Genomic DNA, 24,800 nt, shown 5'->3' on the forward strand with positions numbered 1-24,800 from the left:
TATTATTGCTCGCATTATCATCGTGGATTATAAAAAGAACAAGAGTCCCCCTGCAAAGACATGTTAAACTTTGTAATATCACAATTGTTTTGCACTCTAGTGTAGTACAACTGTTTTTCACAGCATTGAAAACACATGAAACAATTTAAAAGGATAAATTGACGTATTTAAAAATATATATTGTAGTATTTATGCCAGCATTTGAACGTTTACTCAAATACTGGTATGTTGAAAGCTATTCTTTAATTTACATATATTTTTAAATACACTTTTAATCAAATACAAATATAAGGTATTTGAATTACTCAATAGAGTCTGCAAAATTTAAGGGGTCTCTTGTGCTGCGTAACGGCGTTAATACAGAGTACTGGTGACTCCTTAATCCACCCACTCCATTCACTTCAATACACAGTATACGAGATGCTTATTGGCTTGTAAAGAGATAACTATTCTACCTGCCTCAGCTAAAGTAGGGTGGGAAATACTCAGTAGGGTCTCTACTAACCAAATAGTTATTTTTGGAGGGGGACTGTGTCATACATACCCAGCAGCACTTCGTTCTCCACCACCCCTGTGGCCATTGATTAAAAAAGCCCTCCTAAAAATGTATACAAATTCAATATAATCTGAATGAGTTGCACTGTTTTGAAATGAGGGCGTTTTATTTTGAAGGTGTCATTATCACATAAAACTGACGTCATCATTTGTGCTGCTGCCAGAATACTCGTGCTAATCACCTATCCCGGGCAGTCTTGAATATATGTTCTGATGCGGTTAAAGGTGTAGGATAGTCTTGCAAGGGAAAGAAACGGTAAGATTTCATATACATTTTCATGTTCCAAATGCATACTGTCATGATATCTTACTTGATCTAATATCCACACAGAGGCGCGCATCATGTTATTACTTTAACATGCTGTGTATGGTTGTCAATAACAACTGCCCCGTTTTATGGGACATTCTTGATGCTAAACTTGGGATTTCTGCCGAATTATTTAATGAAATCGTGAATTGCTCGTTTTTGCGGATTTGTTTGCTTTACGTACCTTGTTGGCAACTGTTGCATAATGCAGCAAAAATTTAACATGACTTGCAGAGAAAGTTTTAAAAGTTTTAGCCAATATTGCAGAATGCCATTATAACTTCAGGTTTTTGAGGGGTAGGTAAACTATAGGTATTTATAACATTACATATACATTCACCTTTCTCTCAACATAAAAAATAGAGCGATTTCAGAACAATTTTACATTCACGAGACCCAGAAGTGTTCCAGTGACGGGGATTTCTAGAAAAGTCGGTGTCTTGGCTTACGTCACTGGCATTGTCACGGCGTGAAGTAGCAAGAAGATGTGATTTCCAGACGTTGAGACAGCCGGTCTGGGTTATTTTTGTCCTTATGCTGGGAAGTGTTATTGGATACGTTACTTTACTTTGATCCGTGAATCAATATATACACATATCTAATGTATCTGTTTAACAGGGAAACAATAGAAAGATCCGCAATAGGCTAAGTAGCCTAGTTATAAAGGTACTACAATGCATATTTGATATTGCCATAGGTGGAACCTCTTACTTTTAGTACATCTTTGTGCATTCTGGCTGCAGATATGGCAAGCAGCCATGCAGGTTACAGAACTGAGAAATGACATTGACAAGTCGTCATTGAAGTCATTTACTCCTCTATAACCCTACTGTCAGAGAGAACTGCTCAAATAAGACAAAGGAACAAAGTCATCATTCCCCAGAAACAAATTCGATTTAATTGAGGGAAGACATTTCTTATTTGCAATGTCAATGTGTACTTCCGGCGCCGACAGAGATGGCCGCCTCTCTTCACGTTCCTAGGAAACTATGCAGTTTTTTTTTTTTACGTGTTATTTCTTACATTAGTACCTCAGTTCATCTTAGGTTTCATTACATACAGTCGAGAAGAACTACTGTAAATAAGATCAGCGTCAACTCGCCATCAGTACGACCAAGAATATGTTTTTCGCGACGCGGATCCTGTGTTCTGCCTTACAAACAGGACAACGGAATGGATCGCATGCAGCGACCCAGAAAAAAAAAGACTCAGAAAAAGAGGGAAACGAGGCGGTCTTCTGGTCACTACGGAGACGGGCACATCGTGCCCCACTTCCTAGCATTCTTCTTGCCAATGTCCAGTCTCTTGACAACAAGGTTGATGAAATCAGAGCAAGGGTAGCATTCCAGAGGGACATCAGAGACTGTAACGTTCTGTGCTTCACGGAAACATGGCTCACTGGAGAAACGCTATCCAAAGCGGTGCAGCCAACGGGTTTCTCCACGCATCGCGCCGACAGAAACAAACACCTTTCTGGTAAGAAGAGGGGTGGGGGTGTATGCCTTATGGCTAACGAGGCATGGTGCGATGAAAGAAACATACAGGAACTCAAATCCTTCTGTTCACCTGATTTAGAATTCCTCACAATCAAATGTAGACCGCATTATCTACCAAGAGAATTCTCTTCGATTATAATCACAGCCGTATATACCCCCCCCCCCCAAGCAGACACATCGATGGCTCTGAACGAACTTTATTTAACTCTTTGCAAACTGGAAACCATTTATCCGGAGGCTGCATTCATTGTTGCTGGGGATTTTAACAAGGCTAATCTGAAAACAAGACTCCCTAAATTTTATCAGCATATCGATTGCGCAACCAGGGGTGGAAAAACCTTGGATCACTGTTACTCTAACTTCAGCGACGCATATAAGGCCCTGCCCCGCCCCCTTTCGGAAAAGCTGACCACGACTCCATTTTGCTGATACCTGCCTACAGACAAAAACTAAAAAAGAAGCTCCCACGCTGAGGTCTGTCCAACGCTGGTCCGACCAAGCTGACTCCACACTCCAAGACTGCTTCCATCACGTGGACTGGGACATGTTTCGTATTGCGTCAGATAACAACATTGACGAATACGCTGATTCGGTGTGCGAGTTCATTAGAACGTGCGTGGAAGATGTCGTTCCCATAGCAACGATTAAAACATTCCCTAACCAGAAACCGTGGATTGATGGCAGCATTCGCGTGAAACTGAAAGCGCGAACCACTGCTTTCAATCAGGGCAAGGTGTCTGGTAACATGACTGAATACAAACAGTGCAGCTATTCCCTCCGTAAGGCTATCAAACAAGCTAAGCGTCAGTACAGAGACAAAGTAGAATCTCAATTCAACGGCTCAGACACAAGAGGCATGTGGCAGGGTCTACAGTCAATCACGGACTACAGGAAGAAATCCAGCCCAGTCACGGACCATGATGTCTTGATCCCAGGCAGACTAAATAACTTTTTTGCCCGCTTTGAGGACAATACAGTGCCACTGACACGGCCTGCAACGGAAACATGCGGTCTCTCCTTCCCTGCAGCCGAGGTGAGTAAAACATTTAAACGTGTTAACCCTCGCAAGGCTGCAGGCCTAGACGGGTGCGGGTGCGTTCTGAGCCCTCTCCTGTACTCCCTGTTCACCCACGACTGCGTGGCCACGCACGCCTCCAACTCAATCATCAAGTTTGCGGACGACACAACAGTGGTAGGCTTGATTACCAACAACGACGAGACGGCCTACAGGGAGGAGGTGAGGGCCCTCGGAGTGTGGTGTCAGGAAAATAACCTCACACTCAACGTCAACAAAACTAAGGAGATGATTGTGGACTTTGGAAACAGCAGAGGGAACACCCCCCTATCCACATCGATGGAACAGTAGTGGAGAGGGTAGTAAGTTTTATGTTCCTCGGCATACACATCACAGACAAACTGAATTGGTCCACCCACACAGACAGCATCGTGAAGAAGGCGCAGCAGCGCCTCTTCAACCTCAGGAGGCTGAAGAAATTCGGCTTGTCACCAAAAGCACTCACAAACTTCTACAGATGCACAATCGAGAGCATCCTGGCGGGCTGTATCACCGCCTGGTACGGCAACTGCTCCGCCCTCAACCGTAAGGCTCTCCAGAGGGTAGTGAGGTCTGCACAACGCATCACCGGGGGCAAACTACCTGCCCTCCAGGACACCTACACCACCCGATGTTACAGGAAGGCCATAAAGATCATCAAGGACATCAACCACTCGAGCCACTGCCTGTTCACCCCGCTATCATCCAGAAGGCGAGGTCAGTACAGGTGCATCAAAGCTGGGACCGAGAGACTGAAAAACAGCTTCTATCTCAAGGCCATCAGACTGTTAAACAGCCACCACTAACATTGAGTGGCTGCTGCCAACACACTGACACTGACTCAACTCCAGCCACTTTAATAATGGGAATTGATGGGAAATGATGTAAATATATCACTAGCCACTTTAAACAATGCTACCTTATATAATGTTACTTACCCTACATTATTCATCTCATATGCATACGTATATACTGTACTCTATATCATCGACTGCATCCTTATGTAATACATGTATCACTAGCCACTTTAACTATTCCACTTTGTTTACATACTCATCTCATATGTATATACTGTACTCGATACCATCTACTGTATCTTGCCTATGCTGCTCTGTACCATCACTCATTCATATATCCTTATGTACATATTCTTTATCCCCTTACACTGTGTATAAGACAGTAGTTTAGGAATTGTTAGTTAGATTACTTGTTGGTTATTACTGCATTGTCGGAACTAGAAGCACAAGCATTTCGCTACACTCGCATTAACATCTGCTAACCATGTGTATGTGACAAATAAAATTTGATTTGATTATCTGTGCACAGATACTCTACTACAATGTAGGTTTACATCTCAATATTCTGTTTAAAGAACATCATTACTTGTGGGAGCGTGTGAGTTTGTGAGTCTGTGTGCGTGTGCGTACGTCTGTGTGTGGTGTTAGTGTTTGCAAATGTTACTGCAATATAACACCGGAATTATATGAGCCCATATGTGTACACAGCCAGGAGGGAGCTTGGTGTTAGATCAAGTTTGTGTAATGAGTGCCTGCACTGCTTGAGTCAAACTGTATAAACAGATATCCAGATAAATGCCAAAATAGAGGTGCGCTAGCAGTGACATCATGAGGCTCAATGCTGAACAGTGTTGCTGCGTCCTTGATTGGATGCTTTGCAGTTCATTGTGGAGCTCACGTCAAAGGTTGCTCAGGCTGACAAACAACAAACAGTTGCAGTAAGACCTGGACTGTATTGAGGATCTTGATCACTTAGCCCTGACCTTGTGTCAACTCTGAATCCTTATCAAACTTACTGGATCTCAGCTCATCATACATATTGGAGAGGTCTATTCTTGAACACATCTCCTTCTTTCAACTCAAGTAACACAGAGAAAACATTTTTTACTAGTGTGCTGCCGAGATGGAAGGGAGTGAGTGGGTTGGCCTCCTGTTCCCTCTAAGCTTTGCGGGGGCGTGCAGCTCCCTGGAGACTGCCGCCCAGAAGAATTATCAGCCTGCACAGAGAAGCACAATATTCAACTTTTCCCCCATAGGTAACACTATCAACATTTGCTTTACTGTCGGAATTGTAATCGAATCAATGCAATTTGAGCCGCTTTCAATGCAACATGCCCAAAACAACAATGCAAGACTTAGTATGCAAAATACATCGGAGTAGGTTTCTATTGCATTGACAGGCACGACTCAGGCTTGTACTCGACACAGACCGGTGCACCATAACCAATCAGAGCTGCAGCACGCCTATATGCAAATATAGATCTGTGCCATTCACTTTGAACTGGACTGTGTTAACAGTATGAGCGGTCGTGAGTGGATGTGCTTGAGCCTTCTAAACAGCTTCTACCCCCAAGCCATAAGACTCCTGAACAGCTAATCAAATGGCATCCCAGACCTGTTGTATTTGGCGCATGTGACAAATAAAATTTGATTTGATTAGAGATCAAAGCGAGAGCTGCATGTAGCCATGTGTGCACATTTGTTCATATCCTTTGCTAGTTTGTGAGTAATTAGCCCAGTTATAGATAATTTGCAGTCAGCAATGGGGGAGTGATTGCTTCTTACAAGAACACAAAACGTGTACATTTCTAGACAACTTTGAAAGGCAAGTGGGGTAAAGAGCTTGTTTTTGTCTTAAAGGGGCAGTGTTGAGTTTTGAGACAGGTTTGAAAAAGCTAAGTAGCCAATAGGCAGGGTTGCATGATTTGTCTGATTCTCTGTAATAATGGTATGGGAAATGTATAAACAGACCTGCATGTTTTTTTCAGTCTCATGGGATGTAGAACTACATTGAACACCACACATTGGCTGCTGCTTTAGGCTGAATGATTGAACAGCTATTTCCATGTTAAGGGATGCATTTTCTCCATTGTTTTTGATGGTAGGCCACTCTGGGAGGTCTACATTATTATCATCCACAGTAATCTACTTGACCACTGTCTGAAACAGTAAAGGGGGTACAGCCTCAGTTTTCACAGTAAACACACAGAATTTTCACAACGTTGCAGTTCGCTCAGCGCCCCAAAAAATTAGAGGAAAATTTTACTCCTGAGGTGAAAGGTGTTGTGGGATGAATGTTTTAGCAGTGTGTTGTGAGTAATGAGTTAATGTTAGGAAATGACATATATCTGGAAAGGTGAAGTCTGAGGCTTGGGTGGGTTGTCTCAGCATGTTCTCAGCCTGGGGAGGGTGTGTGTGTTTATGCTTGATCAGGTCATTTATCCAGATTAACTAGAGCATATCTATTTTTACACAGCAACAGTTTCACTGTGAGTTCATCCCAGCCTCTGGTCAATGTTAAGCAAAAATAAATATAATGTACAATCAGTCAGTAGCTAGATTGGAATACAAATTAGAGCCCTACCGATATGTTTTTTTTGGGGGTCCGATACCAATTCCGTTATTTGGGGGGGACAAAACTTACCCATGGTGATATTTTGTCATTATTTATTTTATTTAACCTTTATTTAACTAGGCAAGTCAGTTAAGAACAAATTCTTATTTACAATGACCGTATACCCCGGCCAAACCTGGACGACGCTGGGCCAATTGTGCTCCGTTCTATGGGACTCCCAATCACAGCCGGATGTGATACAACCTATATCACAGATATACAGTGCTTTTGGAAAATATTCAGACCCCTTGACTTTCCACATTTTGTTACGTTACAGCCTTATTCTAAAATGTATGAAATTGTTTTTTTCCCCCTCATAAATCTACACACAATACCCCATAATGACAAAGCACAACAGGTTTTTAGAAATGTTTGCTAGTAAAAAATAATAATAAACAGAAATATCACAGTTACATAAGTATTCAGACGCTTTACTCAGTACTTTGTTGATGCACCTTTGGCAGTGATTACAGCATCGAGTCTTCTTGGGTATGATGCTACAAGCTTGGCACACTGGTATTTGGTGAGTTTCTCCCAATCTTCTCTGCAGATCCTCTCAAGCTCTGTCAGGTTGGATGGGGAGTGTTGGTGCACAGGCATTTTCAGGTCTCTCCAGAGATGTTCGATTGGGTTCAAGTCCGGGCTCTTTCGGCCAATTAAGGACAATTCAGAGACTTTTCAAATCAAATCAAATTTTATTTGTCACATACACATGGTTAGCAGATGTTAATGCGAGTGTAGCGAAATGCTTGTGCTTCTAGTTCCGACAATGCAGTAATAACCAACAAGTAATCTAACTAACAATTCCAAAACTACTGTCTTATACACAAGTGTAAGGGGATAAAGAATATGTACATAAAGATATATGAATGAGTGATGGTACAGAGCAGCATAGGCAAGATACAGTAGATGGTATCGAGTACAGTATATACATATGAGATGAGTATGTAAACAAAGTGGCATAGTTAAAGTGGCTAGTGATACATGTATTACATAAGGATGCAGTAGATGATATAGAGTACAGTATATACGTATACATATGAGATGAATAATGTAGGGTATGTAAACATTATATTAGGTAGCATTATAGTGATATATTTTACATCATTTCCCATCAATTCCCATTATTAAAGTGGCTGGAGTTGAGTCAGTGTGTTGGCAGCAGCCACTCAATGTTAGTGGTTGCTGTTTAACAGTCCGATGGCCTTGAGATAGAAGCTGTTTTTCAGTCTCTCGGTCCCAGCTTTGATGCACCTGTACTGACCTCGCCTTCTGGATGATAGCGGGGTGAACAGGCAGTGGCTCGGGTGGTTGTTGTCCTTGATGATCTTTATGGCCTTCCGGGAACATCCGGGTGGTGTAGGTGTCCTGGAGTGCAGGTAGTTTGCCCCCGGTGATGTGTTGTGCAGACCTCACTACCCTCTGGAGAGCATTATGGTTGTGGGCGGAGCAGTTGCCGTACCAGGCGGTGATACAGCCCGCCAGGATGCTCTCGATTGTGCATCTGTAGAAGTTTGTGAGTGCTTTTGGTGACAAGCCGAATTTCTTCAGCCTCCTGAGGTTGAAGAGACGCTGCTGCGCCTTCTCTTCTTCACGATGCTGTCTGTGTGGGTGGACCAATTCAGTTTGTCTGTGATGTGTATGCCGAGGAACATAAAACTTACTACCCTCTCCACTACTGTTCCATCGATGTGGATAGGGGGGTGTTCCCTCTGCTGTTTCCAAAGTCCACAATCATCTCCTTAGTTTTGTTGACATTGAGTGTGAAGTTATTTTCCTGACACCACACTCCGAGGGCCCTCACCTCCTCCCTGTAGGCCGTCTCGTCGTTGTTGGTAATCAAGCCTACCAAACTTGATGATTGAGTTGGAGGCGTGCGTGGCCACGCAGTCGTGGGTGAACAGGGAGTACAGGAGAGGGCTCAGAACGCACCTTGTGGGGCCCCAGTGTTGAGGATCAGCGGGGAGGAGATGTTGTTGCCTACCCTCACCACCTGGGGGCGGCCCGTCAGGAAGTCCAGTACCCAGTTGCACAGGGCGGGGTCGAGACCCAGGGTCTTGAGCTTGATGACGAGCTTGGAGGGTACTATGGTGTTAAATGCCGAGCTGTAGTCGATGAACAGCATTCTCACATAGGTATTCCTCTTGTCCAGATGGGTTAGGGCAGTGTGCAGTGTGGTTGAGATTGCATCGTCTGTGGACCTATTTGGGCGGTAAGCAAATTGGAGTGGGTCTAGAGTGTCAGGTAGGGTGGAGGTGATATGGTCCTTGACTAGTCTCTCAAAGCACTTCATGATGACGGAAGTGAGTGCTACGGGGCGGTAGTCATTTAGCTCAGTTACCTTAGCTTTCTTGGGAACAGGAACAATGGTGGCCCTCTTGAAGCATGTGGGAATAGCAGACTGGTATAGGGATTGATTGAATATGTCCGTAAACACACCAGCCAGCTGGTCTGCGCATGCTCTGAGGGTGCGGCTGGGGATGCCGTCTGGGCCTGCAGCCTTGCGAGGGTTAACACGTTTAAATGTTTTACTCACCTCGGCTGCAGTGAAGGAGAGTCCGCATGTTTTCGTTGCAGGCCGTGTCAGTGGCACTGTATTGTCCTCAAAGCGGGCAAAAAAGTTATTTAGTCTGCCTGGGAGCAAGACATCCTGGTCCGTGACTGGGCTGGTTTTCTTTTTGTTGTCCGTGATTGACTGTAGACCATGCCACATACCTCTTGTGTCTGAGCCGTTGAATTGAGATTCTACTTTGTCTCTATACTGACGCTAAGCTTGTTTGATAGCCTTGCGGAGGGAATAGCTGCACTGTTTGTATTCGGTCATGTTTCCAGTCACCTTGCCCTGATTAAATGCAGTGGTTCGCGCTTTCAGTTTCACGCGCTTCCAGTTTCCCGAAGCCACTTCTGCGTTGTCTTGGCTGTGTGCTTAGGGTCGTTGTCCTGTTGGAAGGTGAACCTTCACCCCAGTCTGAGCACTCTGGAGCAAGTTTCCATCAAGGTTCTCTCTGTAATTTGCTTCATTCATCTTTGCCTCGTTCCTGACTAGTCTTCTAGTCCCTGCGACTGAAAAACATCCCCACAGCATGATGCTGCCACCACTATGTTTCATTGTAGGGATGGTGCTAGGTTTCCTCCAGACGTCCTTGGTATTCAGGCTAAGAGCTCAATCTTAAGAATTTGTTCTTAACTGACTTGCCTAGTTAAATTAATGTTAAATATTTTTTTTAATCGTGGTTTCGTCAGAACAAAGAATCTTGTTTCTCATGGTCTGAGAGTCTTTAGGTGCTTTTTGGCAAACTCCAAGTGGGCTGTAATGTGCCTTTTACTGAGGAGTGGCTTCTGACTGGCCACTCTACCATACAGGCCTGATTGGTCGAGTGCTGCAGAGATGGTTGTCCTTCTGGAACGTTCTCCCATCTCCACAGAGGAACTCTAGAGCTCTGTCAGAGTGACCATCAGGGTCGTTGTCACCTCTCTGACCAAGGACCTTCTCCCCCGGTTGCTCAATTTGGCCGGGCGGCCAGCTCTGGGAAGAGTTTAGGAGGTTCCAAACATCTTTCATTTAAGAATGATGGAGGCCACTGTGTTCTTGTGAACTTTCAATGCTGCAGAAACGTTTTGGTACCCTTCCCCAGATCTGTGCTTCAACACAACCCTGTCGACCTCATGGCTTGGTTTTTGCTCTGACATGCACTGTCAACTGTGGGACCTTATATATATCAGGATAAGGTAAGACCCAGATGCAGACCGTGTCGAAGTAACAATGTTTATTACAGCAACAGAGGCAAAGGTACAGGACGGCAGGCAGGCTCAGGGTCAAATTATTTCCACGATGTGGAAAAAGTCAAGGGGGTCAATACTTTCCGAAGGCACTGTAGGTAGTGCTTTAGCTCGAAGCCATCTCTGCTCCTCCACCTCTCCCTCTGCTCATAACATCACACAAATGATTATTGGACTCATCATCTGGAAAGACTCAAGGGATTGGTATAATGTTGATGAAAACAATTAACTGCAAAATGATGGCATATACTGTACATATAAATCTATCAATTCTGCCCTCCTTTTTCAGTGTTTCACTTTTAAAAATATAGCATAGTAATAAACAATTGGAAGCATAATGTAGGAATAGTCACAAATATTTAAGAATTTTAAATCCGTTGTCATAGCTTTCACGGTTCAATCAAAACTAGACACAAACAGTTATTGATTAAGCTAGTTTTTTTCCCACTCCATAGAACACCTTTAGCATGCTTCAGATTCATCAGCTCTGTTTGACAATTAGATATCACACTGTATTTTACTAGACGTTGTTGGTGGTGGTAATCCCAAATTTGAGCTGGATTAAGGAGAAGAAAGGGGTCCAGACAGTTTGGAGTGAGCTGGGATTTATTAGACAAACTGTCAGTAAACAGTCATAACAGGAATTATATGGTGAAGCAGCTGGAGAGAGTTTAGAAGCGCTCTGCTGGAAACTCTGGAAACTCTATCTCTCTCTCTGAAGTATATATTTTGTGTGTCTATGTCAACAGTATTTGGGGTTTTATATAGGAGAGAGAAAGTGGAAAATGTTGTTTTGTCTTTGGTCGAATGAGTACTTCTTTCAACCAAGTAATTCCTCTGTATTTGTTAGCCAGACAGGTTTTTGGGATTCTTAACCATTAGGGAAGCAAATGAAGCAGCAGTCTAGTACACTCTGCCTGTCCCCTAACCCCATGACCCCATGAACCCAAGTTCCAGACATACTGTAGTTGGTTACCAGACCTTTTAGCAGTCTTCTACTCCAAAGCTCCACTAGCTTCCCTCTGATGTGTTATAGGAGGCGAGGAGAGCATATATGATGAGTCAAGGGAAATTATTTTGAGATTCACTCTATTAGTCATCCTTTTTCATCAGGCACGTGACGGCCCAGCCCCAATGAAGGCCCTTGTTTTGCAGCCATTTTAGACTCAGATGACAAGACGCCAGACAGCACAGGGCCTACCAAGTAACAACTGGCCAGTAATGGCTCACATATTAGGAAAAGGCCTGTTGGAAACTATTAACACACAGTATTATTGCACAGACAACTTTGAAATAATGGAAACATTGCCACTTAAACAATTTTTCTCATATTGCGTCTCTGAAAGCCTAATGTAATTTGTTGTGTGGATAATGGAAAGGGTATGCCTGATTGACTAACTGACATGCCTTTCTTAATCACCCCTGAGGGGATACATAACGTTGAATTGAATTGAATGACTGACGTGATTGTGTGACGTCATTGCAGGTCTTGTCTACCAGTACAATGAGAAAATACCCGTCCCTCCTCTCCCTGGCTCTGGTCTGCTGCTGTTGTAGCATACAGGCTGAAGTCTTCACCTCTATAGGTAAGCCTATATGTACTGTATACCTATAGCATCACGCCTCTGTAGTGTATGCCTGTACCACTACAAGTCTATAAGTAGGCCTATAGCATTACGCCTCTGTAGTGTATGCCTGTACCACTACAAATCTATAAGTAGGCCTATAGCATTACGCCTCTGTAGTGTATGCCTGTACCACTACAAGTCTATAAGTAGGCCTATACCATTACGCCTCTGTAGTGTATGTCTGTACCACTACAAATCTATAAGTAGGCCTATAGCATTACGCCTCTGTAGTGTATGCCTGTACCACTACAAGTCTATAAGTAGGCCTATAGCATTACGCCTCTGTAGTGTATGCCTGTACCACTACAAATCTATAAGTAGGCCTATAGCATTACGCCTCTGTAGTGTATGCCTGTACCACTACAAATCTATAAGTAGGCCTATAGCATTACGCCTCTGTAGTGTATGCCTGTACCACTACAAGTCTATAAGTAGGCCTATACCATTACGCCTCTGTAGTGTATGTCTGTACCACTACAAATCTATAAGTAGGCCTATAGCATTACGCCTCTGTAGTGTATGCCTGTACCACTACAAATCTATAAGTAGGCCTATAGCATTACGCCTCTGTAGTGTATGTCTGTACCACTACAAATCTATAAGTAGGCCTATAGCATTACGCCTCTGTAGTGTATGCCTGTACCACTACAAGTCTATAAGTAGGCCTATAGCATTACGCCTCTGTAGTGTATGCCTGTACCACTACAAATCTATAAGTAGGCCTATAGCATTACGCCTCTGTAGTGTATGCCTGTACCACTACAAATCTATAAGTAGGCCTATAGCATTACGCCTCTGTAGTGTATGCCTGTACCACTACAAATCTATAAGTAGGCCTATAGCATTATTACCCTTATATGTATGACATAACATCAGGGTTTTGTGTGTAGAAAAGTATTGAGTGGGCTGCCTAAATGTTTTTTTCTGACCACCTAAGTCCAAACAATAAAATCAAAATGATAATACAACTTTTCCAGTGTAAACTTAAACAACTTAAACCAGATATAAAGTATGCAAAAAAGATAATGGTCCTATATAGTATTTAAATAAAGAATCTTTGAGAACTAACAATCACCAAATTAAAGCTAGACTGTCAGGGAGAATCTAAAATGCCAAAGATGATGCATTCAGGAGTATTTTGTCATGGCATGGGACCCACATTGATTTTGTTATAATGTTTGAGTCACTCAGATAGCATAAGAACATGGCATAAGTCAATAAAATAATTATCTCGATCACATTTTCGAAGTCTCTGAACTCTTCTCAAATCTGACCCGCATAAAAGCAGCATAAAAGCAGCAAAGCTATCAACGGAAGGAAACGCCTGCATCAGACAAAGCTTAGGAGAGTTTACATCGTTTAAAGCAGCAAAGCTATCAACGGAAGGAAACGCCTGCATCAGACAAAGCTTAGGAGAGTTTACATCGTTTAAAGCAGCAAAGCTATCAACGGAAGGAAACGCCTGCATCAGACAAAGCTTAGGAGAGTTTACATCGTTTAAAGCAGCAAAGCTATCAACGGAAGGAAACGCCTGCATCAGACAAAGCTTAGGAGAGTTTACATCGTTTAAAGCATCAGCAAAGCTTATCAAAAGCGGAAGGAAACGCCTGCATCAGACAAAGCTTAGGAGAGTTTACATCGTTTAAAGCAGCAAAGCTATCAACGGAAGGAAACGCCTGCATCAGACAAAGCTTAGGAGAGTTTACATCGTTTAAAGCAGCAAAGCTATCAACGAAGGAAACAAACAAAGCTTAGGAGAGTTTACATCGTTTAAAGCAGCAAAGCTATCATCGTTTAAAGCAGCAAAGCTATCAACGGAAGGAAACGCCTGCATCAGACAAAGCTTAGGAGAGTTTACATCGTTTAAAGCAGCAAAGCTATCAACGGAAGGAAACATCAGACAAAGCTTAGGAGAGTTTACATCGTTTAAAGCAGCAAAGCTATCAACGGAAGGAAACGCCTGCATCAGACAAAGCTTAGGAGAGTTTACATCGTTTAAAGCAGCAAAGCTATCAACGGAAGGAAACGCCTGCATCAGACAAAGCTTAGGAGAGTTTACATCGTTTAAAGCAGCAAAGCTATCAACGGAAGGAAACGCCTGCATCAGACAAAGCTTAGGAGAGTTTACATCGTTTAAAGCAGCAAAGCTATCAACGGAAGGAAACATCAGACAAAGCTTAGGAGAGTTTACATCGTTTAAAGCAGCAAAGCTATCAACGGAAGGAAACGCCTGCATCAGACAAAGCTTAGGAGAGTTTACATCGTTTAAAGCAGCAAAGCTATCAACGGAAGGAAACGCCTGCATCAGACAAAGCTTAGGAGAGTTTACATCGTTTAAAGCAGCAAAGCTATCAACGGAAGGAAACGCCTGCATCAGACAAAGCTTAGGAGAGTTTACATCGTTTAAAGCAGCAAAGCTATCAACGGAAGGAAACGCTATCAGACAAAGCTTAGGAGAGTTTACATCGTTTAAAGCAGCAAAGCTATCAACGGAAGGAAACGCCTGCATCAGACAAAGCTTAGGAGAGTTTACATCGTTTAAAGCAGCAAAGCTATCAACGGAAGGAAACGCCTGCATCAGACAAAGCTTAGGAGAGTTTACATCGTTTAAAGCAGCAAAGCTATCAACGGAAGGAAACGCCTGCATCAGACAAAGCTTAGGAGAGTTTACATCGCAAAGCAGCAAAGCTATCAACGGAAGGAAACGCCTGCATCAGACAAAGCTTAGGAGAGTTTACATCGTTTAAAGCAGCAAAGCTATCAACGGAAGGAAACGCCTGCATCAGACAAAGCTTAGGAGAGTTTACATCGTTTAAAGCAGCAAAGCTATCAACGGAAGGAAACGCCTGCATCATCAGACAAAGCTTAGGAGAGTTTACATCGTTTAAAGCAGCAAAGCTATCAACGGAAGGAAACAAAGCGGAGAGTTTACCTGCATCAACGGAAGGAAACGCCTGCAGACAAAGCTTAGGAGAGTTTACATCGTTTAAAGCAGCAAAGCTATCAACGGAAGGAAACGCCTGCATCAGACAAAGCTTAGGAGAGTTTACATCGTTTAAAGCAGCAAAGCTATCAACGGAAGGAAACGCCTGCATCAGACAAAGCTTAGGAGAGTTTACATCGTTTAAAGCAGCAAAGCTATCAACGGAAGGAAACGCCTGCATCAGACAAAGCTTAGGAGAGTTTACATCGTTTAAAGCAGCAAAGCTATCAACGGAAGGAAACGCCTGCATCAGACAAAGCTTAGGAGAGTTTACATCGTTTAAAAGGAAACGCCTGCATCAGACAAAGCTTAAACATCTAAAGCTATCAACGGAAGGAAACGCCTGCATCAGACAAAGCTTAGGAGAGTTTACATCGTTTAAAGCAGCAAAGCTATCAACGGAAGGAAACGCCTGCATCAGACAAAGCTTAGGAGAGTTTACATCGTTTAAAGCAGCAAAGCTATCAACGGAAGGAAACGCCTGCATCAGACAAAGCTTAGGAGAGTTTACATCGTTTAAAGCAGCAAAGCTATCAACGGAAGGAAACGCCTGCATCAGACAAAGCTTAGGAGAGTTTACATCGTTTAAAGCAGCAAAGCTATCAACGGAAGGAAACGCCTGCATCAGACAAAGCTTAGGAGAGTTTACATCGTTTAAAGCAGCAAAGCTATCAACGGAAGGAAACGCCTGCATCAGACAAAGCTTAGGAGAGTTTACATCGTTTAAAGCAGCAAAGCTATCAACGGAAGGAAACGCCTGCATCAGACAAAGCTTAGGAGAGTTTACATCGTTTAAAGCAGCAAAGCTATCAACGGAAGGAAACGCCTGCATCAGACAAAGCTTAGGAGAGTTTACATCGTTTAAAGCAGCAAAGCTATCAACGGAAGGAAACGCCTGCATCAGACAAAGCTTAGGAGAGTTTACATCGTTTAAAGCAGCAAAGCTATCAACGGAAGGAAACGCCTGCATCAGACAAAGCTTAGGAGAGTTTACATCGTTTAAAGCAGCAAAGCTATCAACGGAAGGAAACGCCTGCATCAGACAAAGCTTAGGAGAGTTTACATCGTTTAAAGCAGCAAAGCTATCAACGGAAGGAAACGCCTGCATCAGACAAAGCTTAGGAGAGTTTACATCGTTTAAAGCAGCAAAGCTATCAACGGAAGGAAACGCCTGCATCAGACAAAGCTTAGGAGAGTTTACATCGTTTAAAGCAGCAAAGCTATCAACGGAAGGAAACGCCTGCATCAGACAAAGCTTAGGAGAGTTTACATCGTTTAAAGCAGACTTATTAACAGATTTTCTCAATGCAACAAATATTAGTAACTAAGCAAGTAGAAGTTGTTCTTATTCAGTCCAATTTCTGAAATAACATTTTGAACTTAATTTCACTCCAAGGGGCACCAGCAGCCTGTATAATGTTAGTTGAAGTAGTAATTTACTTTACTTTGCTTAGTTTGGCAGCCATTAGACTAAGATACAAATGTGCCGTGAAGCTGTTTCACTGTCCTCCTGGCAACCGCATTGAGCTCACTCCTAACTGTCCAGCGTTGCTATGGAATTGTTTTCCGCATACATCGGCAGCCACACCCCCTTACCTCAAAGACACATGGGTATTTATAATGTGGTGTGGTTGGACACATAATACTACACAATCTCAGCAGAGGAGGCTACGTGTTGAGCATTTTTTTGCGTTTTCACTTACTAAAGTCTGTGTCGGAAACTGTTCAGAAAATAGCTTAAATATTTCACGGACCATTAAACCGAAGCACATTCTGCATCCACTTTCTCTCAGGAAATGATGATCATGGGAAATGACTCAACCTGGTTGCCTAACACGTTTATAACATAGGTGTACAGTAGTCTGTTATAACACAAAAGATTCAGGATATTGAATGAGTCGTCTTCAGTTTTCAACTTCACAGAATTGCTTTTTTCCCTTAAACCTTCTATTAGGTCAAATGACAGACCTGATATACACAGAGAAGGAGTTGGTTCAGTCCTTGAAAGAATACATCAAAGCAGAGGAATCCAAACTAGATGCTGTGAAAAGGTGAACACTACAATCTGTAACCATAGACTCTGTAACCATAGACTCTGTAACCATAGACTCTGTAACCATAGACTCTGTATCCATAGAATCTTTAACCATAGAACCTGTAACCATAGAACCTGTAACCATAGAACCTGTAACCATAGAACCTGTAACCATAGACTCTGTAACCATAGAATCTGTAACCATAGAATCTGTAACCATAGAATCCTTTTAGCTTTTTTTTCCCAATGATGTTCATTTGCCAGAATATGCCTAACTGACAGATGGAATAGGTCAGTTTGTGAGATGATCAATGATCGGATTGTAGCACGACTGGAGATACTTTTCTACTAGCCTGAACCTGACTCTTTCCCTCCATGTGCTGTAGCTGGGCCAACAAGCTGGACGTGCTGACGCGTGCCTCCACCTTAGACCCGGAGGGCTACCTGGCCCACCCCGTCAACGCCTACAAGCTGATGAAGAGGCTCAACACGGAGTGGTCCGAGCTGGAGAGCCTGGTGCTGCAGGACCCTTCAGACGGTACGATAGGGATGGAGGGAGGGAGAGGTTACAGCTTCTATATAGCTTCTCTTTGTGTGGGTGTGTGAAGGCTTATGGAGAAAGGGGTGTGGGGCCAATTGTGATCCATCCTGCTCCAACCCCACATCTGCAGAGTAGAGTGGAGCTGAGAGATAACACTGGCTGTGCAGCTGTATCTGTTTACATTGGTCACGTCTTCCGTGTGTGCGTGTGTGTAATTGTCTTCTGTCTTCTGTCTTACTTATATGTTTGTCTTTGCATGCTGTATGCACAGCCATGCTACTGAGCGTAAATGTGGACCCACCAACTTGGTGTTGTCAGATGTCTGGAAGGAGGCTAAATGGAAGGTCCAGTGTATTTGTTGATATTAGGGCTGGATCGTAACACACTGTGTGTTTGTTATCTAGCAATCACTAGAGGCAACAAAAATACCTGTAGATACCGTTATTATATCAGCTAGTCTCCCTTAGCCTATACGTCAGTGGTTCTCAAACCTCTCCTCAGTGACCCCAAGCCGTTCCATGTATTTGATATATTCCAGAGCTAGCACACCTGATTCATCTTGTCAACTAATCAGCAAACCCTTGATTAGGTGTATCAGGTGAGTCAACAAAATATTAAAATGTCTTGGGTTCCCTGAGGAGAGGTTTGAGAACCACTGCTATACGTGACTAGAACCACAGTGTACATTCTCTAGTTATCTGAACCTCACACACTAGATCACATATTATATCATTGCACACCAGGCAGCTCCACTGCAGATGTTCTGTGCTTGGTGCCTTTGACTATTTGTATGTATCCCAAATAGCACCTTATTATTGCTGAGCGATTAGTGCTGTTTGAGGTCGGTTCGGTTTCATTTCAAATTTACTTAAAATGTTTTTGATTTCAGTCATTCTTTTAGACAGTAAATGCACAATGCGTTATGTGGGGGAATGCTCTAACAACACAGAATAAAACAATTATAAAAGTCCCATGATGCTCGTGACTGCCCATTACTGCTTATCACTTATTAACCATGTCAGGATTTGGCCAGGGTTGTTCCGGGTTTTGGTCACTAGATGCCCCCATTGTGCTTTTTGACCTTATGTTTTTTCCCTTGTTCCCCATTATTATTTGCACCTGTGCCTCGTTTTCCCCTGATTGTATTTAAACCCTTAATTTCCCTCAGTTCTGTGCTCTGTGTTTGTATGTTAGCACCCAGCCCTAGTGTTCTGTGTATTCTTGTCAATTCCGGTGGATGCTCTTGTGGAATTCTGTTTTTGTTTTTGAGTATCTCTTAAGGCTTTTTTGTGCTATTCCTACCACCTTTTGGATTTGCCAATTTTGTATTGAAGGACTTCTCCTTTTTACTTTATTAAATACACCGTCTTAAGTACTGCTGTGTCTGCCTCATCTTCTGGGTTCTGCTGACTATTCGTGGCTCAGTTGGTTAAGTGACTGTTTCTCACTCCGGAGACCCAGGTTCGTAACCGGGTCCTGACAAACCATCATTTCTTCATATGACTTTACTTTAATAAAATATTTGTTTTATTTAATGACTTTATTCCAAGTCATCATCTCATCTCTATAGAGCTGCTGCCTATGCTGTCTGACAAAATAACATTTTTAGTCGTTGTTTTAAAGTAAATAAGGCATCATTTTATGATCGCTGAAGAGCAACTATCAATCACTTATATTTTCAGGTAGAGATACCTTGCGAAGCAACTGCTTTCTATCCCTCTCGCACATTCTCTCTTCTCTCCGTCTCCGTGTCTGCTCCACACAGAATGGACAAGTAAGCGGCCATGCAAAGGATTATGGTCATTGTAGTTAATTGTCGTGTTTTCTGCTCTAAACTATGTAGAATATTGGCCTGTTTGAAACTACAACTCCCTACTACATCACACAGTTCAGGCTTGATCTGATTTATTTCTACAGAAACTTTGTATTGAGCTCACTGTCAATGTTATTATTTATGTGCCCTGGTCAATTTGTTATTTATGTGCCCTGGTCAATTTGTTATTTATGTGCCCTGGTCAAAAGTAGTCCACTATAAAATGAATAGAGTGGTACTTGGGAGAAAGCTTTCTATGACTCAAGATTTGAATCATTTTAAACCGTTTCACTCTGTGTATATATCACTGTGGTTCCTCAGGGTTTATCTCCAACATGACAGTACACAGGCAGTACTTCCCTGACCAGGAGGATGAGAAAGGTGCTGCCAAGGCACTGATGCGTCTCCAGGACACGTACAAACTGGACTCTGAGAGTTTTGCCAGGGGAAAACTGCCAGGTAAAGAAGGAGTGTTGTTATTCTCTCTCTGACTCCCTGCAGACACCGATAAAATCACTCCAACGCTGCCAAGGAAGATTCTAGAAGTCTCCATATGTGTTATCACAGTATGTGAGCTGAGCGTATCTCAACCTGGCCCTTCCAGAACGCTTCGAACAAGCTAAGTGCTACTGCAGAGTGGTTTCTATTTCTTCCAGACAGATCTCTAACCTCTCCAGAAATGCAAGCTAAAACAGAACAGCCTTGACACCAAGAGCAGATGCTTTGGCCACACATTCACTGTGTATATTTGTTTTACGACAAATGTGCATCCTTTCTTAGTATTCTACACCACCAAGTCTGACAACTCTGTCAGAAAAAGGATAAAAAGCAAAGTGTTTTGATATTCTCCTCTTATTGTTGCAATAGAAACATAATCTACAGTATCACAGCACCATTATGTATTTATGGAGCAATTTTATTTAGTAAACCTCATAAACAGTTCATTAACTGGTTATAGATAGTCTTATTCATGGAAGTTGTTATGAAGTGCTAAGAACAGAATGGTGCATTAATACTATACTGTACTACACTATACTAAGGGTGGCAACATTTCCCCAAATTCCAATACTTTGCAGAAATCCTGTTTGGAGGATTCACGGATTTCCTGCGAATTCCCTCCGGATTCCAGGAATCTTCCAACTGGGAATTCTGGAAAACCTGGTAATTTTGGGAAAGTTACTGTAATTTTGCAACCCTAACTATACTATACTATAACTGCAGGGATGCACCACAACGCCATCCTGACAGTGGATGACTGTTACGACATGGGGAAGACGGCGTACAACGATGCAGACTACTACCACGCGGTGCTGTGGATGCAGCAGGCCCTCAGGCAGATGGATGCAGAGGAGGAGCACGTGGTGTCCAAGGCCGATGTCCTGGACTATCTCAGCTACTCCGTCTACCAGATGGGAGACCTGCCCCGCGCCATCGAGTTGACACGCCGCCTAGTGGCCATCGGTAGGACACACGCGACATACCACTGAAACATCTTCAGAACTTGTTTAATATCCAGGAGCTTATTTTTAGGGGTGTTTGAGAACACGAGAGACATCTTTCTCTCTCACTTTCTCAATCTCAACCTCTTATACTCTCACTATCTCAATCTCTTATTATCTTACTCTCTCTCACACAATGTCACTATCTCAATCTCTTATACTCTCACTCTCTGTTACAATTTCTCACTATCTCAATTACTTATACTCTCACTCTCCCTCACACATTCTCACTATCTCAATCTCTTATACTCTCACTCTCTCACACAGATTCCTCACATAATCTAATATTCTCATGCATTCTCACATAATCACCATCTTCCCAACTCTCATATACATCTTCCATAGTTCCAGGGTGGAACCAAGAGAGTGGTAATGGTTTACTATTTTGAACTGCATCAGTGATGTTGTGTGCTGAAGGCTGCAATTATGGCGATCTGGTTGCTTTGTTTGAATGTGAAGTTAAGTGGACCAAACCCAAAGGCGAACAGCTTGGAAAATCTACCAGCGCTGCCATATTTACCAAGGAAAGAATCAGATTTAAAAGAGTAACATTAGCTACTGTAGTTAGCTAGAATAACATATTGCCGGGTAGTTTTTCCTAGTTTTGGTATGTTTTTTTTGTGTTTGTGGCAGGAAAAGGGCAGGATAAGTGGCTGGAAAAGTGCTACTTTTAACCCTTTAAAGCGTTTGAAGTATATTAAGGGAAATACAGTACTAGGGAGTTGTCAGTAGATTGTTTTTGTCAAGGTAACTGTAACTGACCCAACTAAAATACAGTGCATTCGGAAAGTATTCAGACTCCTTGACTTTCTCCACATTTTGTTACGTTACAGCCTTATTCTAAAATTGATTCAAAAATTTTTTTCCCTCATCAATCTACACACAATACTGTATGGGGTGCATACTGGAGGCAGAGAAGTCAGGCACAGGAGAAGACCAGCTAGAAGACCGGTGACGTCGACCGCCGAACGCCACCCGAACAAGGAGAGGGGCCAACTTCAGCGGAAGTCGTGACAAATACCCCATAATGACAAATCAAAAACAGTTTTTTTTAATGTTTGCAAAAAAAACAGAAATACCTTATTTGCATAAGTATTCAGACGCTTTTCTATGAGACTGGAAATTGAGCTCAGGATGATCCTGTTTCCATTGATAATCCTTGAGATGTTTCTACAACTTGATTGGAGTCCACCTATTCAATTGATTGGACATGATTTGGAAAGACACACAACTGTCTATGTAAGGTCCCACAGTTAAAAGTGCATGTCAGAGCAAAAACCAAGTCAAAGGAATTGTCCGTAGAGCTCCGAGAATGGATTGTGTCGAGGCACAGATCTGGGGAAGGGTACCAAAACATTTCTGCAGTATTGAAGGTCCCCAAGAACACAGTGGCCTCCATCATTCTTAAATGGAAGAAGTTTGAAACCACTAAGATTCTTCCTAGAGCTAGCCGCCCGGCCAAAATGACCAATTGGGGGAGAAGGGCCTTGATCAGGGAGGTGACCAAGAACCCGATGATCACTCTGACAGAGCTCCAGAGTTCCTCTGTGGAGATGGTAGAACTTTTCAGAAGGACAATCATCTCTGTAGCACTCTACCAATCAGGTCTTTATGGTAGAGTTGCCAGACGGAAGCCACTCCTCAGTAAAAGGCACATGACAGCCCGCAAAAGGCACCTAAACGACTCTCAGACCATGAGAAACAAGATTCTCTGGTCTGATGAAACCAAGATTGAACTCTTTGGCCTGAATGCCAAGTGTCATGTCTGGAGGAAACCTGGCACCATCCCTATGGTGAAACATGGTGGTGGCAGCATCATGCTGTGGGGATGTTTTTCAGTGACAGGGACTAGGAGACTAGTAAGGAAAGATGAACGGAGTAGAGTACAGAGAGATCCTTGATGAAAACCCATTCCAGAGTGCTCAGGACCTCAGACTGGGGGGTGAAGGTTAATCTTCCAACAGGAGAACGACCCTAAGCGCATAGCCAAGACAAGTACTGAGTAAAGGGTCTTTACTGAGTAAAGGGTCTGAATACTTAAGTAAATGTGATATTTCAGTTTTTTTTGCTTTGTCATTATGCTGTATTGATGAGGAAAAAACAATTCAATTAATTTTAGAATAAGGCTGTAATGTAACAAAATGGAAAAAGTCAAGGGGTCTGAATACTTTCCGAATGCACTTTAACTGAATGCAATGTTGCCATATAATCCCTAGTATTGCCCCTCATCTCATAACACGTAATGGCAATTATGAAATAACTGCAGTTGACTGACTCTAAAGACCACAAGAGGGCATCTTATTTCAGACATTCAATGCAAGTGTTTTTATCCTTGAAAATAAAATGTAAAAAATACATGTTTTAGTAGCATGTAGAGAGAGACAGTTGTTATTCACTCAAACCAGTGATAAGAGTTACACATTGTCGAATTGTGCAATCACACAATTAATTAATGCTGACTCTAATATATTTCCCTCATATTCCCCATGTCCTGTTACTCTGCGTAACTGCATGACCCGTGGTGTCCTTACAGACTCTAGCCACCAGAGGGCAGGAGGAAACCTGCGTTACTTTGAGAAGCTGCTGTCCAAGCAGCTGAACGAGCTGAACCAGGAGGGCCAGGAGCCAGCCACCGAGGAGCCCATCCAGCTGGGGACCTACAACAGACCCAAAGACTACCTGCCTGAAAGGGAGATCTACGAGGCCCTGTGCAGGGGAGAGGGAGTCAAAATGGTAAGAGACAGATTGTCTAAGACACTTCTATGAAAGTTGATTAGGGGTAATGGCCAAAAGTTAGATTTACAATCTGTATGGCTATGCCTCGATAATGTCAATCTGGAGAGAGGCCCATGATGAATAAACGGTCAGAGTGGTGACATGAATGAGGGATTAGTGCTTAATTTGAGCTGGATCCTGCCGGACTGTTTTGTTCCGGAACCCATTTTCCAGGACCCGGTACCTCTCGTGGTATGAAAAATAATTTTCACTATGTGCAATGTACAAATTTCCAAAAAAGCAATCAGGGTTAATTCAATTTACCTCCTCTTTAATTATCCTGTCCCCTAAAAAACATAATGTGAAAACGTACCTGATATTCTAAGAATTGATACGTGTTGGGCCGGCCCGGGTTTATGGTTTGAGTAACATTGTAGCTTATAGACCAACGCGTGACCGTTGCTGTGGTAAGAGAAGCTTGCGCCTGTATCTCTCACAGAACTGGAATGAGATTCCCTTTCTATGATATCTCTCAGCTCTGATAGACATGAGCCTGCAACATTCATCTCTCCACCTTTGCATCTTCATCAACCCTTAGTAAACCCGTGATTGACTAGATACAATGCTATTTCACAGTGCTGATGTAAAAACGTGTGTGTTATGGCTTTACACCCCATGCTATAATGTGGATAAAGAGTTACTTGTCTAACAGAACACAGAGGGTGTTCTTTAATGGAAGCCTCTCAAATATAATCCAGTGAGAATCAAGAATTCCCCAGGTTAGCTGTTTAGGCCCCTTGCTTTTTAATTTTTTTACTAATGACATACCACTAACTTTAAAGCCAGAGTGTCTATGTACAGTGCCTTGCGAAAGTATTCGGCCCCCTTGAACTTTGCAACCTTTTGCCACATTTCAGGCTTCAAACATAAAGATATAAAACTGAATTTTTTTGTGAAGAATCAACAACAAGTGGGACACAATC

At 42.8% G+C, this 24,800-nt stretch overlaps 1 protein-coding gene across 2 annotated transcripts in view; it reads left to right on the top strand.

Moving 5' to 3' along the window:
* Positions 1-721: 721 nt before the first annotated feature.
* The window catches only part of p4ha2 (procollagen-proline, 2-oxoglutarate 4-dioxygenase (proline 4-hydroxylase), alpha polypeptide 2), a 42,282-nt gene continuing 18,203 nt past the window's right edge, over positions 722-24,800 (top strand). For both annotated transcript variants that reach the window (XM_064982264.1, XM_064982263.1), the window contains exons 1-7: positions 722-811; positions 12,090-12,189; positions 17,169-17,265; positions 17,636-17,787; positions 19,925-20,062; positions 20,825-21,064; positions 23,636-23,835. In XM_064982264.1, the coding sequence (XP_064838336.1) occupies positions 12,108-12,189; positions 17,169-17,265; positions 17,636-17,787; positions 19,925-20,062; positions 20,825-21,064; positions 23,636-23,835 (909 nt within the window). In that variant the 5' untranslated portion in view covers positions 722-811; positions 12,090-12,107. The remainder of the gene's footprint in view (positions 812-12,089; positions 12,190-17,168; positions 17,266-17,635; positions 17,788-19,924; positions 20,063-20,824; positions 21,065-23,635; positions 23,836-24,800) is intronic.

Source organism: Oncorhynchus masou, chromosome 12 (assembly GCF_036934945.1).
Source record: "Oncorhynchus masou masou isolate Uvic2021 chromosome 12, UVic_Omas_1.1, whole genome shotgun sequence".
NCBI classification, from domain to species: Eukaryota; Metazoa; Chordata; class Actinopteri; order Salmoniformes; family Salmonidae; genus Oncorhynchus; species Oncorhynchus masou.